Source organism: Moschus berezovskii, chromosome 16, assembly GCF_049115385.1.
Source record: "Moschus berezovskii isolate FMDL1 chromosome 16, NW_MosBer_1.0, whole genome shotgun sequence".
Classification (NCBI taxonomy): domain Eukaryota; kingdom Metazoa; phylum Chordata; class Mammalia; order Artiodactyla; family Moschidae; genus Moschus; species Moschus berezovskii.
Window position 1 is genome coordinate 44,754,161 of NC_142475.1, and position 26,758 is coordinate 44,780,918.

Here is a 26,758-nt window from a genome sequence, read left to right on the forward strand (position 1 = left end):
GAGCTTCAGCTTCACCATCAGTCCTTCCAGTGAATATTCAGGATTGATTTCCTTGAAGAGTGACTGATTTGATTTCCTTGCTGTCCAAGGACTCTCAAGAGTCTTCTCTGGCACCACAGTTTGAAAAAATCAGTTCTTTAGCGCTCAGCCTTCTTTATGATCCAACTCTCACATCTGTACATGACTACTGAAAAGACCATAGCTTTGACTAAATGGACTTTTGACGGCAAAGTGATATCTCTGCTTTTTAACACGCTGTCTAAGTTTGTCATAACGTTTCTTCCAAGGAGCAAGTGTCTTTTAATTTTGTGGCTGCTATCACTGTCCACAGTGATTTTGGAGCCCAAGAAAAGAAAATGTCACTACTTTAAGTAGTGACACAAATGGCTTAATCTTCTCTTAGCCATGTGGGAATATAGATGAAAGTCAACTTTTGTATTGTGCTGTAGTTAAAAAGATAATTGTTTCAAGGCATAGTATTAAATGGAAACTGATTCCTTGAGTTCTGAAGTTTCTATGTGAGCAGAAAAATAAGATGTTGGGGACTCATTTTTATGTTTTTCTAAAAAAAGGTGAAGAAGTGTGTCTTGTCATGACCTCTGGGTTTCTATAATAACCACACATCAGCTGTAATCAGAAACCAAATGTATTCCTTCTCTTCAGAAAATGATCTTCACTTTCTGTTGTTGCCTTTGGCTTATCAGTATCATCTTAACTGTTTTTGCTTGAAGGCCGTGAGGTATCCACTTGTTCTCAACCTGTTCCCCTACCTCACTTCAGCTAAGTCCCTTGAAGGCCTGTGAAGGAAGAATAGGAATCATGGAATCAGAAACTTTGCCTTAGGGAATACTGGAGAAGGTTAACTGTGGAAACTCACAAATCTTAAAAAAAAAAAAAATTTCTTTAACCATGAAACCAAGTCTAAGGTATTCTCTAAAACTCTGTTCTTAATTCTAAATCAAATGTCAAACTTAAGCATCATTTGAATTTCATCTTTAATATTTTTGTAAGTGAGAGCCTTTGGCATAAATCCTATCATCTTAGCTTGTTATCCTCTTCCCTGGTTTCATTCCTGCTTATTGGTCTGCCTTTAGTGTCCTCTACTGGCAACCCACTCCAGTGTTCTTGCCTGGAGAATCCCAGGGAAGGGGGAGCCTGGTGGGCTTCCGTCTATGGGGTCACACAGAGTCGGACACGACTGAAGTGACTTAGCAGCAGCAGCAGCTTCTTTATTCTTCTCACTCTATAATGTCTTTAACCATCTTAAGCCACTAATTCCCAGATTTCCAACTCTTTTTACACTCTCTTCCTTCTGAGATTTAATTTCATGCACTTGTTGGGCAGCTCTACTTGAACACCTCCAGCCATCCCAAATTTAACACAGCTAATAAACTTAGTTTTTTTTCTAATAACAAAATAAGAGAATTTTCTCTTTGGGTATCTGTTCACCCATCTTCTTGTATTAAATTTCTTTTCTTTCCCTCATTCTTAAGTGTGGTTTTTCAGATCCTTTCACAGACGTAAGGCAGTCTGATCACTTATCTTATCATCAGTGCTGTGTGGTCCAAGTTTTTAGTTTACATTTGGAGTATTACAGAGTAGCCTTTAATTCTTCCCACTCCTAGAGATCCTTTCACATTGCTGTTAGATTTCTTTGAAGCTGCCATTACCTCATTGGTTTTCCCACATACATCCACCACCACCATCCTCACCCTTCTCAGTAAATCCTGTGATGGTTCTTACTTCCTGTGGAGTCAAGCTTAGCAGTCAATTCTCTTTATGGTCAAGTCTGAACTGAAGCATTTCAGCCACACATTAACCTCCATGCCTTCTATTATATTGTAGTATTTGCATCATACTTTATTAGTGTAGCTTTCATTCTGATTTTATCTTGAAACAGCTCAGTGAAATAGAGGAAATAGATTCATCCTCATTTAATGTGAGGGAATTGAAGCCTGTAGAAGTGAATTGTCTTGTTTATGGTTTAAAAGCTAGTTGTTAGAACAATCAAGAATCAAACCCAAGTTACTTTTCTCCCATTCTGCTGATTCGATGTGAATACCAACTTGGAAAATACTTCTGCTTATTCATTAACTGGCTTAGTGGTAAAGAATCTACCTGCTAAATATAGGAGAGGCAGGTTCGATCCCTGGGTTGGGAAGGTTCCTTGGGAAAGGAAATGGCAACCCACTCCAGTATTCTTGCCTGGGAAATCCCATGGACAGAAGAGCCTGGTGGGCTACAGTCCATGGGGTGGCAAAACAGTTGCACACAATTTAGCAACTAATCAACAACAACAAATTCATTAAGTAATGTTATTTCTGAAAATTAAAGACTACATGTAGAATGATGTGGAAACCCTAGGGCAGTTTTTTCCAGTCTTTTGAAATACGAAGATCCCGTTTTAACATCAGTTAATTTTATGGTCCCTCCCATTTCATAGAAGTTATATGTTCTGATACCCCACCCATGATTGAGAAAATGACAGAGCACTGGAAGTCCAGTAATACTTTTAAATTATTTTAAAGTTATTTTAGTCATATTATCTGTATGGTTATAAAATAAAGGGTCCAATACTCAAAGCTTAATGTACATATAGATTTGAAGATTTTTCTGATAGCAGAACTTTGTTGAGGTCCATTGCTCTGGACAAGTGGTTGCAAAATTCCCCATTCACTGAAGATTTTATCTGATGAGATGTGGAAGCACAAGGGTTTAAGGAGGCCAGATAAGCGATGGCAGTGACCCAGGTGAGAGGTGATGGTGATTTGGACCAGAAGGGTAACCATGGAGGTTGTGAAAGTGGCCATATTCTGGACCTATTTTAAAGGTGCTAAAAAATATACTTCTTGATTATAAAGCTTTAGAAACATTGTGGCAAATAGTGTCTTCATCCTTTTGTTTGTGGTCTGATTCTCACTGCTTTGTGAAAACTATTAATATTCATTCTACTGATACATATTAGATGACCGAAAAGGGGAGAATTGAATTGAAAACTATTCTAAAATTCTTGTCCCCAACCACTTTTGTCAAATATTTATCATTTATGCTAGACTATCTATGACATATATATTATTCATAATTAGATTAGTTTATGAAACTGTCTACTTGTATGTTCAGTTTTTGTAGTTGCCCTTTAAGTATTCTCATCTACTTGCAATTTTAATCAGAGAAAACATTCCCTTTTATTGTCCCTATAGAAACCTTGGTGTCCATATTATAGATTTACTTTTATAATTATAGCCTGTTTTGTATTGCTCATTCTATGTCTATTGTATTTTGACCTATCTTGACATACCATATTCAGTGACTGACTTTCTAATCATTTGCAGAGCATTAGTTTGAACACATTAGTATGCCTGCATTGTGGTAAGATATCAGTACTTTGAGGTCAGTGAGTATTGAGCATGATGTTTAAAGTCCTCAGGTATGACAAGTAACATGAATTTCATATTAGAAACAGTTAGCTAATATCCACCCTTTATATTATCACTGTTGGTAGCATTCAGTTTAGATCTTAGTAGTTTTATGAACAAATAATACATTTAGTACCCAAAGGTTACCCAGAGGTTGACTTGATTAAAATTTTAGGTTGTATGTGGGAAATGCATTCTTACCTCCAAAAGCAAAGTTTTCTCTCAGCTCTTATCTGCTTTCGAATTTGAGCCACACTGATAGCAGGGTATTTGGAAATTTAGAGACATTTGAGGACTGCTTCTTATGCTGACTCAGAATTTCAGATGTGGTTCACATGCATTAGATCTAAGATCCTTTTCTAAATATTTTTCCATTAAACAGCTTGTTCTTGAAAGTCTGTAATTCCATTTTACTCAGTTTGGTTTACGTAATGGGGAATATCGCACTCTGGTTGCTGTTTAATCTGAATGACTGCTTTGAATCTCAATAAATAGTTTTAAAAAACAAATTAGCAAAACTCTTTATTCCCTTTGGTTTCAAATTCATTGTATTCAGTTTTCTTGTCACATCTGTGTTAGATTGTTTATCAGCTAGTTGCAACTACCCTGGCCCCCCAGAAATAGGTTTTCACCTCTGAAAAGTTTAAAGACTCTAAAGTTTTCAGAACCTATTTAGCTGCATTAAAAAAGCTTGAAATGTCCATTTCCTTCTCTGGCTTGTACTGCATATTAAATAAACGAGGACAGTTAAGAGTGTGGCCTTGAAGAAATTCAGCAGTGGTTAGGCTTATGTCATGTGCAGAGAACCAGAATAGCAAAGTTTACATCAAAACTGTGCAGACAGCTTACCAGACTTTTACATGAATAGACTGTTGAAAAACGTTTTTTCTTATATTTCAGGAATTCTTCTCTGGCATGGAAACTCAACCTTTCCATGTTTAGACAAATTCCTAGAGGTTACCTGTACCATGTGCACCATGTGCAACAAATCACTTTGCGTGTTTTGGGTTGTTGGAAGTTTTAGATTGGCTGCATTTGTCCTGAATGCAGCAGATTTAAAATCCCTTGTTTTTTTTTTAAGCATTCAGTTCTGTTCAGTCGCTCAGTCATGTCCGACTCTTTGCGACCGCAGCACTCCAGGCCTCCCTGTCAATCACCAACTCCCAGAGTCCACCCAAACCCATGTCCATTGAGTCGGTGATGCCATCCAACCATCTCTTCCTCTGTTGTCCCCTTCTCCTCCTGCCCTCAATCTTTCGCAGCATCAGGGTCTTTTCCAATGAGTCAGCTCTTTGTATCAGGTGGCCAAAGTATTGGTGTTTCAGCTTCAACATCAGTCCTTCCAATGAACACCCAGGACTGACCTCCTTTAGGATGGACTGGTTGGATCTCCTTGCAGTCCAAGGGACTCTAAAGAGTCTTCTCCAACACCACAGTTCAAAAGCATTAATTCTTCAGCGCTCAGCTTTGTTTAGAGTCCAACTCTCACATCCATACATAACCACTGGAAAAACCATAACCTTGACTAGACGGACCTTTGTTGGCAAAGTAATGTCTCTGCTTTTTAATATGCTGTCTCGGTTGGTCATAACTTTTCCTTCCAAGGAGTAAGCGTCCTTTAATTTCATGGCTGCAGTCACCATCTGCAGTTTTTTTGGAGCCCAAAAAAATTCAGCCAGTTTCCACAGTGATGGGACCAGATGCCCTGATCTTAGTTTTCTGAATGTTGAGCTTTAGGCCAACTTTTTCACTCTCCTCTTTCACTTTCATCAAGAGGCTTTTGAGTTCCTCTTCACTTTCTGCCATAAGGGTGGTGTCATCTGCATATCTGAGGTTATTGATATTTCTCCTGGTGGTCTTGATTCCAGTTTGTACTTCCTCCAGCCCAGCATTTCTCATGATGTACTCTGCATATAAGTTAAATAAGCAGGATGACAATATACAACCTTGACGTACTCCTTTTCCTATTTGGAACCAGTCTGTTGTTCCATGTCCAGTTCTAACTGTTGCTTCCTGATCTGCATACAGGTTTCTCAAGAGGCAGGTCAGGTAGTCTGGTATTCCTATCTCTTTCAGAATTTTCCACAGTTTATTGTGATCCACAGTCAAAGGCTCTGGCATAGTCAGTAAAGCAGAAATAGATGTTTTTCTGGAACTCTCTTGGTTTTTCGATGATCCAGTGGATGTTGGCAATTTGATCTCTGGTTCCTCTGCCTTTCCTAAAACCAGCTTGAACATCTGGAAGTTCACGGTTCACGTATTGCTGAAGCCTGGCTTGGAGAATTTTGAGCATTACTTTGCTAGCGTGTGAGATGAGTGCAGTTGTGTGACAGTTTGAGCATTCTTTGGCATTGCCTTTCTTTGGGATTGGAATGAAAACTGACTTTTTCCAGTCCTGTGGCCACTGCTCAGTTTTCCAGATTTGCTGGCATATTGAATGCAGCACTTTCACAGCATCATCTTTTAAGATTTGAAAATAGCTTAACTGGAATTCCATCACCTCCACTAGCTTTGTTCATAGTGATGCCTCCTAAGGCCCACTTGACTTTGCATTCCAGGATGTCTGGCTCTAGGTTAGTGATCACACCATCGTAGTTATCTGGGTCATGAAGATCTTTTTTGTACAGTTCTTCTGTGTATTTTTGCCACCTCTTCTTAATATCTTCTGCTTCTGTTAGGTCCATACCATTTCTGTCCGTCATTGAGCCCATCTTTGCATGAAATGTTCCCTTGGTATCTCTAATTTTCTTGAAGAGATCTCTTGTCTTTCTGATTCTATTGTTTTCCTCTATTTCTTTGCATTGATCGCTGAGGAAGGCTTTCTTATCTCTCCTTGCTATTCTTTGGAACTCTGCATTCACGTGAGTATATCTTTCCTTTTCTCCTTTGCCTTTCACTTCTCTTTTCTCAGCTATTTTAAGTCCTCCTCAGACAGCCATTTTGCCTTTTTGCATTTCTTTTTCTTGGGGATGGTCTTGATCACTGCCTCCTGTACAATGTCATGAACCTCATCCATAGTTCTTCAGGCACTCTGTCTGTCAGATCTAATCCCTTGAATCTATTTGTTACTTCCACTGTGTAATCATAAGGGATTTGATTTAGGTCATACCTGAGTGGTCTAGTGGTTTTCTCTGCTTTCTTCAATTTAAGTCTGAATTTGGCGATAAGGAGGTCAGGATCTGAGCCGCAGTCAGCTCCTGGTCTTGTTTTTGCTGACTGTATAGAGAGTCTCCTTCTTTAACTGCAAAGAATATAATCAGTCTGATTTTGGTTTTGACCATCTGGTGATGTCCATGTGTAGAGTCTTGTGTTGTTGGAATGTTATATTAGCTTCAACCAAGGAAATGGGTCCCATATGTTAGCAGTAGAAATATTAGAAGACACCTACTCATGTGAAAGTGTTCTTTGTTAAATGTAAGTATTTGTAAAATTGTAATAAAATCGGATTTGTAGGTAGATATTTAAAAGCAAAACCTAACTTATGGTAATTTACTGTAATATATCCTGTATTAAAATATAGCATACCTTATTGTGGCCACACTTTTTTCACTGGTTCTCTTCTGCTCTATAATGGAGAAAAAAAGGGGGGATATACCTAGAGCAATATATAACATCAGTTTTTCATCACTTAAGGTAGGGTTTTTTCCTTATGAAGATTTTGCTGTGTTTAGTATGAGGCCATTTGTGGGGCTGAGATATACTTACTGTTAAGTCTGGTTTGGGAACTACTAGTTTATATTTGATGTGCCAAGACACTTCAGTCGTTTCCAACTCTTTGCAATCCCATGGACTATAGTCTGCCAGGCTCCTGTGCCCATGGGATTCTCCAGGCAACAGTACTGAAGTGGGTAGCCATTCCCTTCTCCAGGGGATCTTCCCAACCCAGGGATCAAATCCACGTCTCTTATGTTTTCTGCATTGGCAGGCAGGTTCTTTACCACTTGAGTGTTATAAAAATACCATCATACCTAGTGAATCAAAATCTGTGAAAGTGGGGCTCTTGAATTTGTATTTTTAGCCAAATCTCCAGGTGATATTTTTTCCCCCTAAGAGCCAGATGGGGGACTTTCCTGGCAGTTCAATGGTTCAGACTCCATGATTGCAGTGCAGGGGGCCTGGATTCGATCTCTGGTCAGGAAACCAAGATCCTAAATGACAGGAGGCACAGCCAGAAACTTTTAAAAGGGTGAGGGGGCAGATCAAGAAATAAGAATGACTGCTAAGAATTGCTGCAACAGTGAAAATGGTGCATCATACTGCAGTATAAAATTCACTTAGAGGATTGATGGTTAATTTTATATCAAAGTGATTTATTATGAACTAACATATATCTAAGCTTTGTTAAATATGAGACTTCTACTTTGATCTAGTTTGGCCTGAGCTTACAGATTCCTTGGAATATATGAATTTAGTCTCCTGCCTATTCAGATGCTTAGATAGATGTGTTTCAGAAGCAGCACTATTGATATTCTGAATGTATTAGGGCTAAGGAAGGAAATAATAGATTTATGATCTTTCAAAACAGTGCTGAGGCAAGATGGATAAAGAAGAAAACTGATAGAAGAATTGAGTAAAAGAAAAAGCAGAGGAAAAGAGCAAATAATTGGGAGACTCATTCAACCTTTGCTTTTTCATCCAAGCACATAGGTCTTTACTCCATAATAAGTGGTAATTTGAAATTGTTCATCATACTGGCAGTTTGAGTTTAGATGAGGTAGAATATATGGCAGTCATTTCCTTTTATGTATATGGTACCTTAGGTAATAGCATTGTTGTCAGTAGGAGGAGTGTTCCTATCACATGTAATTCATATTGTCCTAAAATTGAACACTTGGATTTGGAATTTTAGTGTATTTAATTTCTGTATGTGGAGAACAATGAGTAGAATTTGAAAAACCATTCTTGTACATATAGTTGTCTTTCACTAGTCTAAAAATGCTTGGTAATTTAGAAAATTTAAAAGTAATTTGTGAAAAATAGCTGAAATATAAAATAGATAATCTGAAGGTTTTTTTCCTACTACATAGTTATTCATATTAGTAAAACCATTACTTATTGAATTGATAAGAGTAAACTACAGGCAGTTGTTTATCTTGTTCCTGGCATTGATCTTGTTTGTTTTCAGTTTGGTTTTTAAAATACTAACTTATATGGAGAATATTTTATTTTTTGGTAATACAGATAAAATTAATGGAATTTTGTTCTTTCTTAGGTCATGTTTACTGGTGAAAATATTCCTGTTCATCCTCATGTTTATAGCAATGGTCATATCTGTTTATCCATTCTAACAGAAGACTGGTCCCCAGCGCTCTCAGTCCAGTCAGTTTGTCTTAGCATTATTAGCATGCTTTCCAGCTGCAAAGAAAAGGTAGGACTTTTCAGAACTATTCAGGTAATAGCTCTTCTTTTAGTTCAGGTAGAGAAACTATTTTAATATAAAATTTATTTGAAGAAAGTACTTAATGCTTTTTACTATGAAGTTATAGAGGATGTTTAGTAGTAGATTGGAAAATAATTTGATGATAGACATCAGACTTTATATTTCTTAAATAGGAAATTCCTTCAGATGTTCTTAAATAATCCAAGTTTTATTTCTGTAGGCATGCACAGGGCAAAAGTGTATAAGAAATTATGGTTTCTAAATTTCACTGTGGGAATCCCCAGAAACAAGCCTTCTAGCTCCCTTCGTCTCTCTGCTGGTTTCCACCCTATCAACCTTCCTTAGGGAATTTTCCAGGAACCGGAGCTCTCCTATCATAAAGACTAGACTGAAGGCGGCAGACTAAATTACTAATAGAATTTTCAGGACTTTTCCTCTTATTCTCCTTTACTAATCTACAGATTCTGTCTGAATGAGAAAGGGGGAAAAGACCAGAAAGAAAAATCATGTGAGTTAAATTTAGAATACCCTTTTAAAGTATCTAAATCCTCTCTGTTTCCAGCCCTCTTTGTCATTCCTGCTTGATGGTTAGTGTCTCAATATTATTGTATTTCTACATTTTAAAGCTTCTCTTCTCCATGGTGAGGGGGAGGGGAGGGTTTTGTTTTGTTTTCTGTTTAAAGGAAAAATGAATTTATCTTAGAGATCAGGGAGCTATAGGGTTATTCATTTATTGTAGCAGGGCTTTTTTTCTCATTTGAACTGCCACTTTTACTAAATTACTATTTAGGGAACATTGAAGAGAGTACTTCATTTTTAAATGGTAGCTTATCTAGATTTTGAAACAGTCTAAGCCACTTGTTTGCAAAGTGAATTTCTTAGAATGTGAGTTCCATACGAGGTTTCTTGGTGTTCAGTTTATAAAAAAAATTTCTGTTCAAATAAGAATGGGAAATAATGGATTAAATTGCATATATGTTAATTCTAATGTGAAAGCCTTTAATATGCAATTTTATGTACCACAAGAGAAAGAAAGAAACTTCTTGCAGTTAAACTATCACATACCCTTAGTCGAAAGACGATCCCCATATGGGTAAAATATTAAGAAAAAAATGTACATCTTAGAATAGATGAAAGAGGGTACATATTATCTAATGTTAATATCACCTTTTAACTTGAGTTTCCTCTTGGTTGTTGGCTTTTCTTGGCTGCATTTTAGGCTACACTTGAGCTTTTGTTAACCCCAAGGGCGTGGAAACAGGTTTTATTCATTTATTGCTTCCATATTTTCTCCTCTCCCCGCCTCCAACCCCAACACACATACAGACTTTAAATTTAGGTGTGGGGCGGAGCAGTTTACAATTACAAAGGTTTCTCTTAATTTTAATGTCTGTAGAAAGATGAGGCAGTAACTATAGGATTTCATAAGAGAAGTTAAGATTAATGTCAGTGGTGTTTGTGCATAGTTCTTACAAGTGCCTTATGATTATTAGATCTGTTTACATTTAAATGCAGTGATTGACTGTGAAAAACTAGAAGATGATTTTGTTCTCTAACTCCTTCATCCTTTTCTAACCCTCATCTTTCCCCTCACTTTCTAGTTGTCTCTTAGTATTTCTTGCATAGTTAAAGACTAATCATCCATTTAAATTATTGATAAACTATATTATATAATCAGTTCAGTTCAGGTGCTCAGTCGTGTCCGACTCTTTGAGATCCCATGAATCACAGCACGCCAGGCCTCCCTGTCCATCACCAACTCCCGGAGTTCACTCAAACTCATGTCCATCGAGCTGGTGATGCCATCCAGCCATCTCATTCTCTGTTGTCCCCGTCTCCTCCTGCCCCCAATCCCTCCCAGCATCAGAGTCTTTTCCAGTGAGTCAACTCGTCGCATGAGGTGGCCAAAGTATTGGAGTTTCAGCTTTAGCATATAAACTATAAATTATGATTTATTCAACCAAAATGATAATCTGGAAGTTAGATTCTGACAGCATTAATTTTGTGAAAAATGAGAAAGTTCAGACATTATTAGGACCATACTATGTGCTGTTGTTACTGTGTTAAGTACCAGGTTACTAAGATGAAGAGGAAACATGCTCTGCCATTGAGCGGAGTCTAGCATGAAGCAAACTTTAAAAAAAGTCTTTTAAAATTCACTGAAAATTGTTCTGTTAAAACAGGTGAGTTTTATTCTGTAGTGGACATGGATGTATGGATTTCACTTTAATAGTCAACTCTCAGAATACAAATTTTAATTTTACCATAGGCATTTTTTATTCATAATTCTTCTGTTCCAATTTCCTTGTTCATAGTCAAGAATGGTTCCCTAGACTGAAGGCTTTTAAATCCATTATGTCCACAGATTAAAGATCCATTTCTGATATTGAGACCAGGGTCCTTTCAGTAACCTACACTTTAGTCTCAGTGATCTTGTGATATAGATGGTCCAAACTTTCCAGCTTGTATTCCATTCTTAAAACAATTTAGCTAATCCAATTTTTTGTATATTTTTTTAAGAAACATATCTCCTAGTCAACTTACTAATTTGCTTATATTCTTGATAAAAGCAACTAGAATGAATTTTTCCCCTTTCTTTTGATTTTTGAAGATTGGGTTGTGGTAAATGAGTTTATAAAATTGTTGCAGCAGTAGCAGTTTATTCCACACGAGCACAGGTTATGACTTTACAGGACAAACAATAGCAGACCATCTATTCTTTGAAGTAGGCATATAATTTCATGATAATTTTTCAGGAATTTTCTCTAACTGTATAAACAGGATGGTCTTGGAATAGTTGTTCACTGTCTTATGCTCTACTCTTTCTGTTAAATTACTGTTATTGCTATCTCATTAGAGTTAGATCATAGTTTTGTATATGGATTTGGAAGCATCAAGTGAGACTGTCAGTTTTGCTTCCTGCTACGTCGATAGTCCTATTCAACATTGCTGTTTAGTTGGACCTATCATATATCTCGGAGAAGGCAGTGGCAAGCCACTCCAGTACTCTTGCCTAGAAAATCCCATGGATGGAGGAGCCTGGTAGGCTGCAGTCCGTGGGGTCGCTAAGGGTCGGACACGACTGAGCGACTTCACTTTTCATTTTTCACTTTCACACATTGGAGAAGGAAATGGCAACCAACTCCAGTGTTCTTGCCTGGAGAATCCCAGGGACTGGGGAGCCTGGTGGGCTTCCATCTATGGGGTCACACAGAGTCGGACACAACTGAAGTGACTTAGCAGCAGCAGCAGCATCATATATCTACTAACCTGCCTTCAGTGGCTCTAATACACATTTCACATGTTTCCAAATCTTTGTAGAGAGGCACATATTTCTTGTGTTTGATCAACATCTAATAGTTTTCAAGAAAATTCTTTTACAGCCTGTCTTCACTGTTGTTGGCATCACTGTTTCTGATGTAGCTCCCCTGTAGAGCTGCCATATGCTCCTAATAGTGTGCTGGTCTGGGCATATGTATAGCAGAAATGCTAATGTATCTCCCCCTTCTTTTCCTCTTATGTACATTTTGGAAACTGAATCCTTTGGTTTCTCCTTAACTATATTTTTTTTATAGGAGAGCAATAATCCTTTGTTTATAAATTGCGAGAATTTCTCAGACAAAGCTGGTTAGGTAGACTTTTGTTTTGATTAGCTCATAAAAATAATTATTAAATTATTTCTAGGGAGACAAGATAAATAAAACTAGAATTCTTTAGAACCTAATGCTGCCACTGTGGTTGATCGTCATTCTCTAGTAATCCCACTGGAAGCTAACCCAAATCACATATGCATATCTATTTTGGGAAAAAAAAAATTCAGTGTTTTAGAGGCTACATTTCCTGGAATATATTGTTTTTCAGTTGTGACATAAGCATTTATGTCATTTCTTATACATTCTATAATAATTTTGCCTAGAGGTTTTTATTAAAACTATCTCCTTATGTTTTCCTGTTTTGTAACTTATCTATTTAAACTTTTTTGTTTCAGAGACGACCACCAGATAATTCCTTTTATGTTCGAACATGTAACAAGAATCCAAAGAAAACAAAATGGTGGTATCATGGTAAGCAGTTTTATTTAGAATGATAATTTTTCATTATTTATGTTTGAAAGATTATAAATCTGCTTGGGAAAAAGAAGGAATTATATAATGGATGTTGTGGATAAGTTAGACCAGATTTTTAATGGAGCACATACAATCATGGCCATCATACAAGTAGAATCTAAAATTGCTTGAATATTCTGCCCTACTATTTTATTACAAAAAAGAAGTACTTAATAATAATAAATCAAATTAGAACTAGCCTCTTTGGAAACGTGTTACTGCAGATAGAAGTTACGATGCCAGGGTACTCAGATGTGGTATTGTTGTTAGCGGGTGGAATGTCACATTGTTAGAGGTGACCTGTTAACTTAAAGAAAGCTCTTCCTAATCTAATAGTTATTCCTAAAAAAATCTGAGGTTCTACTGATTGTAGCTTTATGAATACATTATTTTTAATATTTTAATTTCTGTTTTTGTTGGGTGATGGTAGCTTAATAATTGAAGGCTGCTACCACATTTTCTAAACTGCTTCCTCAAAGAGGTGTTTGAAATTAAAAACAGAAAAAAAGAAACCATAAAATTATTATTTTGAAATATTATAAAAATGTATGTCTTTACAAATTATTGGTTTAATGTGTAGTTCAATAGAAATTCAGTAGAACGATAGAATGGGTGCTTTTAAGGTTTGGAAGAAAGATGAGAAAGCAGGTTTTTGTTTTTTTGTTTTTTTTAATTAAGATATTGAAGGAAGATAAGTCTACCAAACACCAAAAGATAATAGTGTAACAATAGACATTTAAATAGAATTACTCTTTTCTAGGCCTTTTTGTATTTAAGTTTTGAATATGTGGTAAATAGATGTATCACAAACCAATGAGAAGGGAAAAATTATTTAGTAAGTAATCCTGTTAGAAAATTGGTGTTTTGGGGAAAGAAGATTTTATCTTTTCATATAGAAAATATTTCCTTTGTATTGAATTAATAAGCATTTTAAAAACTACATACGGTAGACAGAGTATTTTTTTTAAGTTGTGTATCAAATCTGGATGAAGGAAGAAAGAACTTCTGAACTTAAAAGGAGTCACAGATTAAACATTTAGATATATGAAAATGTAGATCTTATATGAAAGCTTGGGGAAAAACCTCAAATCACAGTCAATGTAAAGTTAAAAAATAAAATTGTGGAAAACAGCTTTGTAAAAATAAAGACCATTTATAATTGCTACTCAAGAATAAATTAATTACAAGCATGGGCAAAAAAGTTCAACACGGTAAAATGATTAAATTTTAATATTTTGAAACTTATTGGCAGTTTTATAAAATGATTGTTTTGTTGAAGGAGGAGGATAAAGAGCTTAATAAAACTTTTCTTATTTGCTGGTGGTATAGCAGTGGTAGTCACTCAGTTGAGTCTGACTCTTTCAACTCCATAGACTGTAGCCCATCAGGCTCCTCTGTACGTGGAGTTCTCCAGGCAAGAACGCTGGAGTGGGTTGCCATTCCCTTCTCCAGGGGATCTTTCTGACTCAGGGATCCAACCTGTCTTTTCTGCATTGCAGGCAGATTCTTTACCATCTGAGCCACCAGGGAAGCCTGATGGTATAGCAAGTTCAGTTCAGCTCAGTCGTGTCCAACTCTTTGTGACCCCATTGACTGCAGCACGCCAGGCCTCCCTGTCCATCACCAACTCCCAGAGTTTACTCAAACTCATGTCCATTGAGTTGGTGATGCCATCCAACCATCTTATCCTCTGTTGTCCCCTTCTCCTGCCTTCAGTCTTTCCCAGCATCAGGGTCTTTTCAAATGAGTCAGTTCTTTGCATCAGGTGGCCAAATTATTGGAGTTTTGCTTCAGCATCAGTCCTTCCAATGAATGTTCAGGACTGATTTCCTTTAGGATGGACTGGTTGAATCTCCTTGCAGTCCAAGGGACTCGCAAGAGTCTTCTCCAACACCACAGTTCAAAAGCATCAATTCTTCAGCACTCAGCTTTCTCTAGAGTCCAATTCTCACATCCATCCATGACTACTGGAAAAACCATAGCCTTGACTAGACAGACCTTTGTTGGTAAAATAATGTCTCTGCTTTTTAATATGCTGTCTAGGTTGGTCATAACTTTTTTTCCAAGGAGCAAGCGTCTTTTAATTTCATGGCTGCACTCACCATCTGCAGTGATTTTGAAGCCCCACAAGATGAAGTCTGTCACTGTTTCCATTGTTTTCCCCATCTGTTTGCTATGAAGTGATGGGGCCAGATGCCATGATCTTAGTTTTCTGAATATTGAGTTCTAAACCAACTTTTTCACTCTCCTCTTTGACTTTCATCAAGAGGCTCTTCTTCACTTTCTGCCATAAGGGTGCTGTTACCTGCATATCTGAGGTAGCAAGTTAATCTTTTAAGATTAACAGCTTCTCTTTCTTTCACATCCTCTTGCCTTTTAGGACTGAGCACTGAGTTGTCTCTTCCCTCTGTGCCTTTACAAAAAACCATAAAAAATAAAAACAAAAACATTCCTTGAGTGTCACAGTTCCCTTTACCTTTCATAAGTTCTTTAAATTATCAGAGACTAAGATAAGTCAGTCAAGAATGTTGAGAAACCCAACTACATCAAACATTTTTTAAAATGTCAAAGTTGGCAAGGTAGTTGTCATTCTATTTCTGACCCAACCTCACTAATAATAGAAAAATTCCCCTATTATCTTTCCCACAGTGTTTTTTTTTCCCCCATAGTGTTTTAAAACCACTTTTAAGTTTTTGTGCTGTTAAGCTTGAGAATAAATTGTCTTAGAGTGATGGAATTTAGAAAATACATATATTTTGAAAGTATAGTCCTCTTTGCCACTCTGTCCCACCCCATTGTTAGACAATATATTCCTATTTTCTTTTCTATTCCACAGGGAAATTTCAAAAAGATAATCATCTTTGAAGCTCTCTGATGTTGTCTTGTTATGTTGAAAGGACTTACAAGAAGGCCTTTACTTAATACTTCTAGAATTTCTTACTGCCTGCTTTTGAATAAGAACACGTGCATAATAAGTCAGGAAATATAATAATTATTTAAAATATACTTTATAGACATTGTTTTTCATAGTTGGTAGTTTTTATGTGTTACTTGAGAAATCTGTATTTTTATAACCGAAGTAGAAAAGTCTTAATTGTTTAAAGATGGATCATCTCCAAGTTAGCGAAGAATTTTTTTTAAGGCTTTTTAAACTAAATTAACCTCTTACTTAATGTAAAATAGTACAGAGTCTGTGTAGTAATTCATCTTCCCAATAAACAGATTGAAAGTATCCCTGCCCCTATACGAATTAGCCATTTTAAAAAGGCACCTGATTCTAATTCAACTAAACTGTGACTTTCTCGGTCTTGTTTTCTGTTGCAGATACAAATACTTTTTTTCATTTACAGATAATCTTGTTTAAAACATACTCAGTTTATTCTTTGGGCTTCCCAGTGGTAAAAAGTCCATCTGCCAGTGCAGGAAACGCATGAGACATGGGTTCAGTACTCGGGTTGAGGAAATGGCAACCCACTCCAGTGGGTTGCCTGCCAGTCCATGGGGTCACAAAGAGTCGGACACTGGAAAACACTCCACCCACCTTCCTCCACCCCCCCATTCTTACTTTGATAATTTTCTGCTCTTGGCTTTAACCTTATATGCCTGCATCATTCCTCTTCTCCTTTCTCCGTTAAATGGATGGTTTTCCTCCATTAATGACTGTCATACGAAATCAATGAAGGGTAGTGTTCATTACACTTTGAGATGATAGAGCCCCCACCCTGTCATTCAGGTGGTTGAGTACAGGGACTCTTCCTTGAACTCTTCCTATACCTTTCCATAGCTAAAGCATTTCAGCTGTTTAGTTTCTATTGTTTTCTCTTTTCTACATTCCACGATAACAATTACAAACAATATGAAAAATAGTTCACCTTGGCATTATAGTTGAATTTGGAAAAATCTTATCAAAAAAGGTAATCATACTCATTCATTAAGCAGAACCACATCGGTTTTGTTTTGAAACTTTGGAAATTTCAGCTTACATTTTTCTGCTTAGCCACTTTAGTTCCAAAAGATCTGTAATGGTTGTGTTCTCCTTAGAATGCGAGTTACCAAGAAATATGGGCTCTAGTTATTTTCTTATCATCACCTTAATTCTGAAAGGATTGCAAGTTCAGAGCAATGTCAAGATGTGACCTGCAGCGGTAAACAAAAGATCAGAGACTAAATAAAGGCTTGCTTGGTGTTGGAAGAACTCACCGAAACACTTATCATTCAATTTCTAGAAACCACGCAGAATTGTAAGCCTCAGGTGTCAAACACCACAGCCATTCTGTGTGGTGCTGACCAACATACTTGGGTCAGCATGGGCCAGGATGTTTGTCAGGTGTAATCAAAGAGGCAAGAGAGATTTGGGTTCAGATTAGTGACAGCTGTGTACCTTAGAAGGGGCTTCCAGGATGTACAGTGGAGTCATTATTAATGAAAAACAACAAATCTGAAGTTGAGTTGATCTCCTTTTGTTTAGATGAGAAGGACTCAGCTGACATACCACAATTGAGCTGCCCAATACCAGTGGGGAGGAGTAGAGGAATGCCTTTTTGTATAAAACTATAGAGTACATTCTGGTTCCATTCAACTGGAACATTTCCTATAGGATAATAAGGATTATAAGGGGATAGGAACACAAAATTATCTCAGACTAGTAAAACAATTCCTTTTCTCCTTGCTTAGTATGTATCTGAAGGTTTACCTCTGTTCGTTGTGAACCTTTTTATTTGTATTACCTTTTTGTATTATACAACCACTTTCTAAATTCCTGAGTCCAAACTTTCACTCAGTTTAATTCTTTGCCCTTTATTTTCTTGGGATAGCAGTTCTGTGATCTACTGTGTAATCTTTCTTGAGTCACTTCATCAGAGGAAAACTTTTAATTCCCTAAACTGTTGAGACACAAACTTAACTATAAAGATTGATTTTTGTTTTTCTTGGAGGTGGAATCCCACTTCATATCTACTAAACTCTTACTGTGTTCCTTTACTTCTAGTCTTCTGTCCCTGGGAATATTCAGGGAGGTGATTTCCAATAAAATGTGATAGTTTTTATACTTTGGGGAAAATTAAGTGATCTTCTAACGTAGTTCTCTTGTTCATAATTTCCAGAGACCCAGTGAAGTTAGCCATGGTAGGTGTCACCTCTTTGGAACTGCTAATTTGTATTATATTTGAGGGTATAATTTTAGTAGGGTTTTCCCTAGTTCCAGAACAAATTTAAGTGGTTTATGATAAGATTTTTTTTTTAGGCCATAAAATTTTGCCACAAATATTGTAGCCAAGAGGTTAAACATAATTGTGTCCTTTCACTGCCTTTTATAGACCTATACTTGTCTTGACCCAAGATAGGTTAACTCTAACAACTTTTTTTTTTGGAAGCCAAAACTAGGGAACTATTCCCTCTCTTAACAAATGAATTTTTTCCTTCTTAGTGATTCTCTTCTTATTTAGGGAAAAGGTGGACATGGGTTTGGGTCATTACCTGTCTCCATATTGAACTTTTACTCATAGATTCCTTATTAGCCATATAACCATCATGAATATATAATGTTTCAGTCTGTGGGTCCAGCTAGAGTTCCTCCCCAGTAGTTTGACATCCTAGGTAGATTTTAGTGGCATCTCTTAGCTTAGCGATTTAAATGTGATTAGTTTTAGTACTAATTTCAAGAACCCTAGTGTTATAAAATATTCTACTGGAGAAGTGAGGTTTTAAGAAACCTCCTCATATTCTGAAGCTTGTTCTGATCCATGACAAACATATCTTCTTCATTCCAAGATCTGCAGTCATTTAAGGAACAGATATATATATATATGTATATTTGGCTGTGCTGTGTGGCATGCCGGATTTTAGTTCATTGACCAGGGATCAAACCTGCATCCCCTGCATTGGGAACACAGAATCTTAAACACTGGACCACCAAGGAAGTCCCGTAAGACATATACTTTAATGTGACAGAGGCTGTAAACTATTTACAGATGTTATTTATTTATTTAAAGGATTCTAATGACTTAGATACAGCTTATTTTTTTAAAATTTAGTCTGCTTCACCATTTATATTACCCTTAAGGTATAGGACTGTGAAATGTTTCACTAATTTGCCCAGCATATAAGTCAGATTTACTGCTTTTTAGTTCTCACTGAGTCTTTATGAGTGAGAATTTTATTGGCAATATGTCAATCCTAATATGGGATGGTTTGTGTAAAACATTTTGGCCAGTTTTTCAGAATTTTCTCCTTGAGAGCTTTCACAACTTTGAGTTAGTTGCCACTGGTCTTAAATCTTTCTAAAGGTTCTTCCTGAATAATAACTAATCCTCACAGTCCTTCAAATATGTTTTGTGAGGTAAGTGTTGTGAAATAAATGATGAACCCCCCAGAATTTATATGTTACATAAATGTGTTGAAGCTATCAGAAGGTGTCACTAAATCTTTGGGATTTTTTAAAATGACCTCCTCTGCATATATATATATATTTCCTGAAAATTTATTTTCTGAAGAGAAGTTAATAACATTTACTGTTGACTGATTTAGAGATTATTCCTCATTTGTGAAGTTACTTCCTTCAGAGACAAGACTTGTATTAGTCTTTGTTAAGCTATGACAGTGTTGGTTGTGAGTTTACTTGCTGTCTCATTATAGTTTTAAATTGTTACCTGTGAAAGAATTCTCTGATGACCGCTAATCATGTGCTAGCACATATCAATTTATTATTTGAAATAGAACTTAACATACTGATAATAATATTTTAAAATTTGTGCAAACTGCCACTTCTCTGAAAACCTAGAGTTTGATTTGTTTGTAAATATATACTGGAACACAAAATGGACTCATTTGCAGGGGATCCAGGGAGATGAGTCAGAAACATAAACCATGTTCTTGCTACTTGAAATTTTTGCTGTATTAGACTGACTTGTAACTTTTACTTATGCATGCTTGACTGTTTTAATTATCTTTTTTCTCCTTTTCTTAAAGATGATACTTGTTGATGCCACTGTTCTCATCCTCCTAGCAGAAGATAGTCCTACTGAGAAAATGAGCACTTTGATCATTCAGTCTTTGAACTTTAACCTTTGACTGGAAGTGACCTATAGGCAATGAAGACTGCTTCCTTTGACTGCATTTTTACTCGTGTGCATTCAGGGCGCATGTTGATCGCTGGTTGAGTCCAGGCAACTGACATGCTTTGATTAGTCATACAGTATTAATGCAGGTGTCAGGAAATGTCAAATATAATTCCATTTTTTATTTTTATTTTTTTAAGCTTTTGAAAAGTTCCAGGTCCTCATGTATTGTGCAATAACAATGACTTCCTTGGTGGTTTTGGGACGTTCATTGCCGGCAATGGACGTTGTAACAGGAAAAAATTTCATTAACTTCTGCCACTCAATGATTAATGCGTGATAGGGCCTATGACATGAACTTAATGGTTAGAGTGGGATTATAAATAAAGTGAGGGATCCAACATACTCTGAAAGTCACCCCAACTGCTCACATTTGGATTCTATGCACTGTGAACCTAAGGTTAACAGCATGAATTAACATGCGTCTTTAAAGGACTGTAATGAAAGATCATTGCGTATTTATTGAATTGTTTATATCTGCTGTCAAATTGTTTTGACATGGACGGTTTTCAAGTAACATTGGCAGAGACGTACAATATGTTATCCCTATGGTGAAAATAAATTCATTTGTTGTACATAGTTCCTCAATCTCTGAAGTAAAGGTATGAGTAATATAGGGTATAAATGGTTTAATCAAGGCTTTATTTTGGAAGTAAGAAAAATGGCAGTGATGATTAAACTGCTACAGTCCATAATTCGGGCTTGTTGTTTGTACATTATCAATTTTTTCCAAATAGATAACACTCTGTTACTTCCTGCTAGCCATCAGCATGAGCCCTACTGCCTAAACACTATTTCATTTATTTATGTTTGGAAAATCCATAAACATTTTTGTTTGCAATTTTGTTTCTTTTGTTATGTTTGAAGTCAAGTTTGAATGTTATGATACTTTTAATTGAAAAACTTTTGTCAAGTTTTTTCTTGTAAATTTTCTTTACTTGTAAGTATCATCTTGTCCTTCTATCCTGTACCCTAAAATAAGAAATACATTTTTGACAGAGGCTTAATGTTTTAACAAAAGAGTGTGGACATTTTTATTTTAAAATTTAGGCAAAAGTACACTATAGAATGGTATGTTTGCTCATTTGTCTGACTCAACCATACAGGTTTTTTTTTCTAGAGGGATTTGTTTTGTTCTGTTCTGTTGTTATTTAAGACTTCACTTACAGGTAGACAACATTTTTCTATAGAAAAAAAATTGTTTGAAAGGTCCAACTCTCAGTAAGTTAATGATACTGCAACTAGGTTCTCTTTTTTAAAAGCAATTAATGTATTTTATAAATTACCTTTTCACATATGCAAAATCTGTTTCTACTACAATGTTATTTTTACTAATGCCTGTTGTTGCACTCTACGACATATCATACAGTGAGTTTATGAATCAATTTGGGCTTAAAAATGAAAGCCAGTTGGCTGAAAGGTTTGAAATATGTACCCCAGCAAAACCATCCAATCAATAATTGGCAGAGAATATTTTAAAAATTGTTTTTAATCTCTGTATAGATGACATTTTGTAGCTTTGTACATGTTGTTAATTAAGGGCATATAATTTTACACTCTAAAAGTATAATTGTTGAACTCAGGGGTGGGTAGACTTCAAAAATACGTCTGCTGTAGAAATTAACTTGAAAAAAATTTTTAAACTATGGCCAGCCACCAAATTGTGGACACTGTTTATACTGCTAGTTATTAATAGCAACTACCACTATTCAGAATTAAAAACATTTTTGTTCTGTCTTGCCTAGATGTACGTAAGTTCTCTCAGCAGTCTCTTACCAGTCCTATTAATTGACCAGTTTAGCTAAGACAAAAAAAAAAATGTTTTTTGGAATGCTTTGAACTGCTCTTAGTTTTTAACTGCTTTTTAATATGAAAATTGCAGCTGTAAATGATGTATTTTTCATATTTTACATAACTGCTCTAAACTACTGATTCACTTGGTCATTTTCCCGGGTGGGGACAGGGGAATCTCTCTCCATACTGCTGGTCCTCTTACTAAAATCCTTTTATAAGGAAATGACCTGTGACATTTATTCACCAAAGGAATTAATATACCAGGTCAAAGGATAACATTGCTATATATAGATTAATAGGTCATATATAGTCTCAATTGAATTTTTTAATATGAATAATAATATTTTAACATGCCTCTCTCTCTACATAGAGATACCATAAAATAAGATGACGAAAAAGAAAGTAGAGGAGAACCAAATAACTCTGGTACATTTTATGGTTTAAAGGAAAGAAGATGGGACGAAATATTCTAAAACATAGATGCACCAACCGTTAAGAATTTGCAGTCTGATAACACCTGCGTTACTTCCTTGAACTTTAGGAATCACTGAAAACTCATGTGCACTTAGATTTAGTTAATTTTAAATATGTTAACATTATTAAAAGACGTAAAGATGTTTACCTAAGTCACTGCTCAAGAAGGGGCAATTACTGACTTTGTAATAATAAAAAGAATATTTCTCTGTAATACATTGTTACTCAGCAACCAGAATACCAAGCAAGTGTGTACATAGGAACATGCTACTTCCCTCTTGCCCACATTCCCTCTGTGAGGCACTGTCTGCTGCAGAGCTCTACAGAATTAGACCTTCAGATTTAGACAGCATGAACTCTCTTCCTTTTTATTTATTTATTTATTTATTTTAAGGCCATTCTTCTGGTTTGCCAAATTCTGTTAAGGCAGTGATACATTCAGTTCCTTATTTTGCATGCTTAGATCACAAACTTGGTGCCCTTTCAAAAAAAAAAAAGTCAAGTAGGTAATTAATGTCATAGATTTTAAAGAGAGAAATGGTTTTCAGTTTTTTAAGATAAATTTTTAAAAACAAATTTTATGGCAGTTCTCTTAAGGAATTTAATATTCATCTCTAAAGGACTTACGTGTACAAATTCCTCCTTTTTAGCCAGCAGGGAAATAAGGCTTTTTTTTTTTTAATCCCTGGAAGAAAATGCTAAAAATAACTTTTATATACCGTTCATCTGGAGGAAGATCTTGATCTTTATTGTTTTGACTAGGTATATAAATATTTGGTACAAAGTAATGAGAATAGTTAGCTACTTTTTTCCCTTTTGAAATTTTAACTGTATGCAAAAACATATCATTAGATTCCTGTGGTGGATAATAATTTCTTCAGATTCTAAAACAGGTATCTAGTGATTGCTTAATTGTTCCCAGGTTGCATCAAAGATAAATTGAAATGAGTAATGATATGAAAATGGTATGTAACCACATATTACTTGTTTCTGGTAATCAAGTCTTATTTTTTTAAAAGCCTATTGTTTTTGAGAATTGAGACATTTAAAACTTGTTAAAGCTTCTTCCTAAAAATAGAAGAGAAGAGGAGGTACTGTGTGTTTAAAAAAAATTTTTTTTTTTAATAAAGAATTCGGTGTCACTAGTTCTCAGCCTTTATGGTTACTGCTGCTTATATTTCTTGATCTCACTTTTATTTAGTTTTTTGTTCATATTTTAGCTGAATGCATAAGGTTTGTAACTTGTGTATGCACGTTTATTTTCCGAAAGAGCTGAGGGTTGACTGAATGTCCCTTTGAGGATTCATTGCTACCAAAAGCCAGCTGCTGCACTATTCTTTTATGCTGATACCTTTGCATAATTAAGGTCTGTGAAGAAGGTGTCTTTAATCCGCACCTCCTGGCCCTAGTCCTGTTTGCAGTCTGTTTTTATTCCTCCTTTATTTTTCTGCCTTCTCATCTCACAGGTGTCAGTGGGTCAGTCTGCAGTGCCCCTCTGACCACTCAGTTTCTCTCCCCTCTTCCTTCTTTCCTCCCTTCCCCTTTCCTCCCCCTTTCCCATTCTTGAGGCTAGGAAATCCGGAGGACGGTTATTAAAATTATATCCAAAAAAAGTTTTAATGAAAAGACTCCATTCTACAAAAGTTCCTGATAAATAATTTTAGTCCATCAGTAGATGGCTAAACTTGTTGAATAATTGTTTGATAAATACTCTACCAGTTAGCTCTAATTTAGTTCTTAAATACTGATATTGAGGGAATTTTGTTTACTTTCTGGATGTGACTCTCTCAAAGCCTTTTTTTTTAAGATTTTGTTTTTGATATGAACCATTTTTAAAGTCTGTTTTGAATTGGTCACAATACTGCTTCTGTTTTATGTTTTTTGATTTTTTTGGCCCTGAGGCATGTGAGATCTTAATTCCCCAACCAGGGATCGAACTCACACCCCCTACATTGGACGGTAAAGTCTTAAGCACTGAAACACCAGGGAAGTCCCTCAAAGACTAATTATTGCCCTAATGAATTAAATTGCTTATTTTGATGAACATGTTTTTCCTTTTAAGTTTTTAACATTTAATGATTAAATGTTAATCACTTTTGAGATTTGGATGGAACTATTTTTTACAAATAATTTGTGGGAGATTTTTATCTTCTCAGCATAAATTAAAGACAGACTTATATTCACCCTTATCACTAGAGGTCCATGGAATCTAAATTTGTACTTCAGACTTAGATCTCTGTCCTTCAAGTTGAAGTTCTAGTTCTGACTATGCTCCTGATAATTTAGAATTTTTTTTACATTTCATTCTCTAATGTTAGTATTGAAACTTTTATTTGGGGATGAATCTCAAAAATTATTACATGAATATCTTTTATAAAAAATTTTTGTTAATAAAACAGTGTGATATCTGAAGCTATTTTGACTCTGTGGCAGGAATGTCTGAATAGACGTCAGTACATCCTCACATACCAGAACTCAAGTTTTGCAAGTTCAGTGCAGTTGACTGGGGAAAGGAGAAGCAGTTCTTGTTCTGTTTCTTGGTATACACATCATCAGGGGTTTTGAGAAAACTGCTCCTACAATAATTCTCAGAGCTGTTTTCTCAAAGGCAAAAGTGTGGTTTCAAAGCTCACAGGGCTTTGGCTTGTCGGGTGTGACTTGTCAGATTTCATGGCACATCAAATAATTGAAGAATCCTGCCTCTCTAATTAAAAACCTGAAACAGGGCAAATAAAGAGTTTGGTAGATTGTTTCAGATACCTAGAAATGCAAGTCTCTTCATAGTTAACCACAGATTGTTTACATAATGCAAATTGATTGTCAAGCTCAAGGTAACACAGTTATTTGAATAGATTATTAGGTCAGTTATCTAGTAGCCAAGAGTTAGATGCATGTTCAAGTTATAATGAATTTTTTATTTTTAGTTGGTACCATTTTTCTCTTAATGTTCAGAAATACAAATTGTGCATTTTATTAATAGGAATGAAAGCTCTTGCTGGAAGATTTGCATAGGGTGGATGTATATATTTTATAAAATCAAGTTGTAAAATATGTAAAGCTACTGCTTTTTAAATAGAATATAAATGTTGACAGATAAATCTATATATTATATATTTTTAAATACATGTATGAAACTTTTGTTAGTTGAATATAAACTACATTGTGTGCTTTATGGAACTCAGTAACTTTTAATAATAAAGCAGTTGTCATTGATTTCTTTTTTTGTAGACGTCAATGCTAAATTGGATAGATATTAAAACTTTTTGTAGTTTATAATAATGTGAAAATTTACATGGTAGTTCCCCTTTGCAGAAGACTGTGATCTTTAAAAGATTATGGAGATAGTAACGTGTCCATTTCCAAAATGAATACAACAGAATGAAGATAGTCACCAAAGCACTTTTGTTTGTTTATTTAAAGATCATCTTTGCTTATTAGTGTAGCCTAGTATATTTTAGTGATTCTTCATGCTTCAATTAATTACGTCCTGGTTAAAGACTGGGCGTTTTCAGAAAAGATGGAAATTGAGACCAGAGCAGTTGCTTCGAGTTAATCATGAGTCTGGTGCTCCTGAACTTCAGGTTGGACATGCTGTAATGAACTTGCAGATACTTTACTAAGTATACAGACAGATCAACTAACTTACATAACTGAGGGGCTCCTGAAGCTCTGAGAAGAGAGAAAGAAAGAAGCAGAAGGGAGTATCTCCACATCTCAGATATTCCTGGCAGGAAGAAATTCAGTGTGCCCTGCTGCTAGTCTTAAGTTTTCTTTTCACAGGCGATCTGCTCGCCCAGAAACACCATACTCCTCCACTGGGGCAGCCATGCTACCATAAAGCTCTTTTATCTTAGCAAGCTGTTTCTATAGCCCTAAACAACTAATGAGTAGCTGATTAGATAAATGCAAGGTTTGTCTTTCTTTGTACTTTGATGGCCCTCTCTCCCTTTGTTATAATCCTTTTCTGCCTCTCACAGAAGGGATGACTTTTCTCTACTAGTTTAAGCTACGTGGATAAGTGGTCTTACTGAAATCCTCCCTATATTCCATAGTACTTTTCACACTACGGTAACACATGGCAAAATTAAACATTAACTGAATAAAAGTGTCAAATTAGGAAAGCTGAAATTAAGAAAGTAAGGCAGAAAATACCTTTCATACATGTACTTGACCTTCAAGTGCTTAATATAGGTAAATACATGTAATCATGCAAGACACTAATATGGATGATTGTCCTACAAAAGAGTTATCCAGCTTAACATTAAAAATCTCTTGTCTCTGCTTTCAGCCTCCCAAATATCTGTCTTCTGTTATAGTTAATTGCATTCCTATCCAACCTAATTATACAAATGAAGAATCTAACACTATTTACCAGTCCTCTCTGACGTTTTTCATCATCAAGTCCTTTTGAGCCTGCCTTTTTAAACCATCTCTGATATTTCTTCCTTTTCTCCAGTCCCTTTGTTATGACTT

The 26,758-nt window shown here is 35.8% G+C and overlaps 1 protein-coding gene across 2 annotated transcripts in view; it reads left to right on the top strand.

Annotated features, from left to right (window-relative positions):
• The window catches only part of UBE2W (ubiquitin conjugating enzyme E2 W), a 62,838-nt gene extending 37,336 nt beyond the window's left edge, over positions 1-25,502 (top strand). Inside the window, exons 4-6 of one of the 2 annotated variants that reach the window (XM_055432614.2) lie at positions 8,629-8,784; positions 12,785-12,860; positions 19,869-25,502. In XM_055432614.2, the coding sequence (XP_055288589.1) occupies positions 8,629-8,784; positions 12,785-12,860; positions 19,869-19,882 (246 nt within the window). In that variant the 3' untranslated portion in view covers positions 19,883-25,502. The remainder of the gene's footprint in view (positions 1-8,628; positions 8,785-12,784; positions 12,861-19,868) is intronic. The other variant, XM_088844793.1, reaches the window with a different exon arrangement.
• The last annotated feature ends 1,256 nt before the right edge of the window (positions 25,503-26,758 follow it).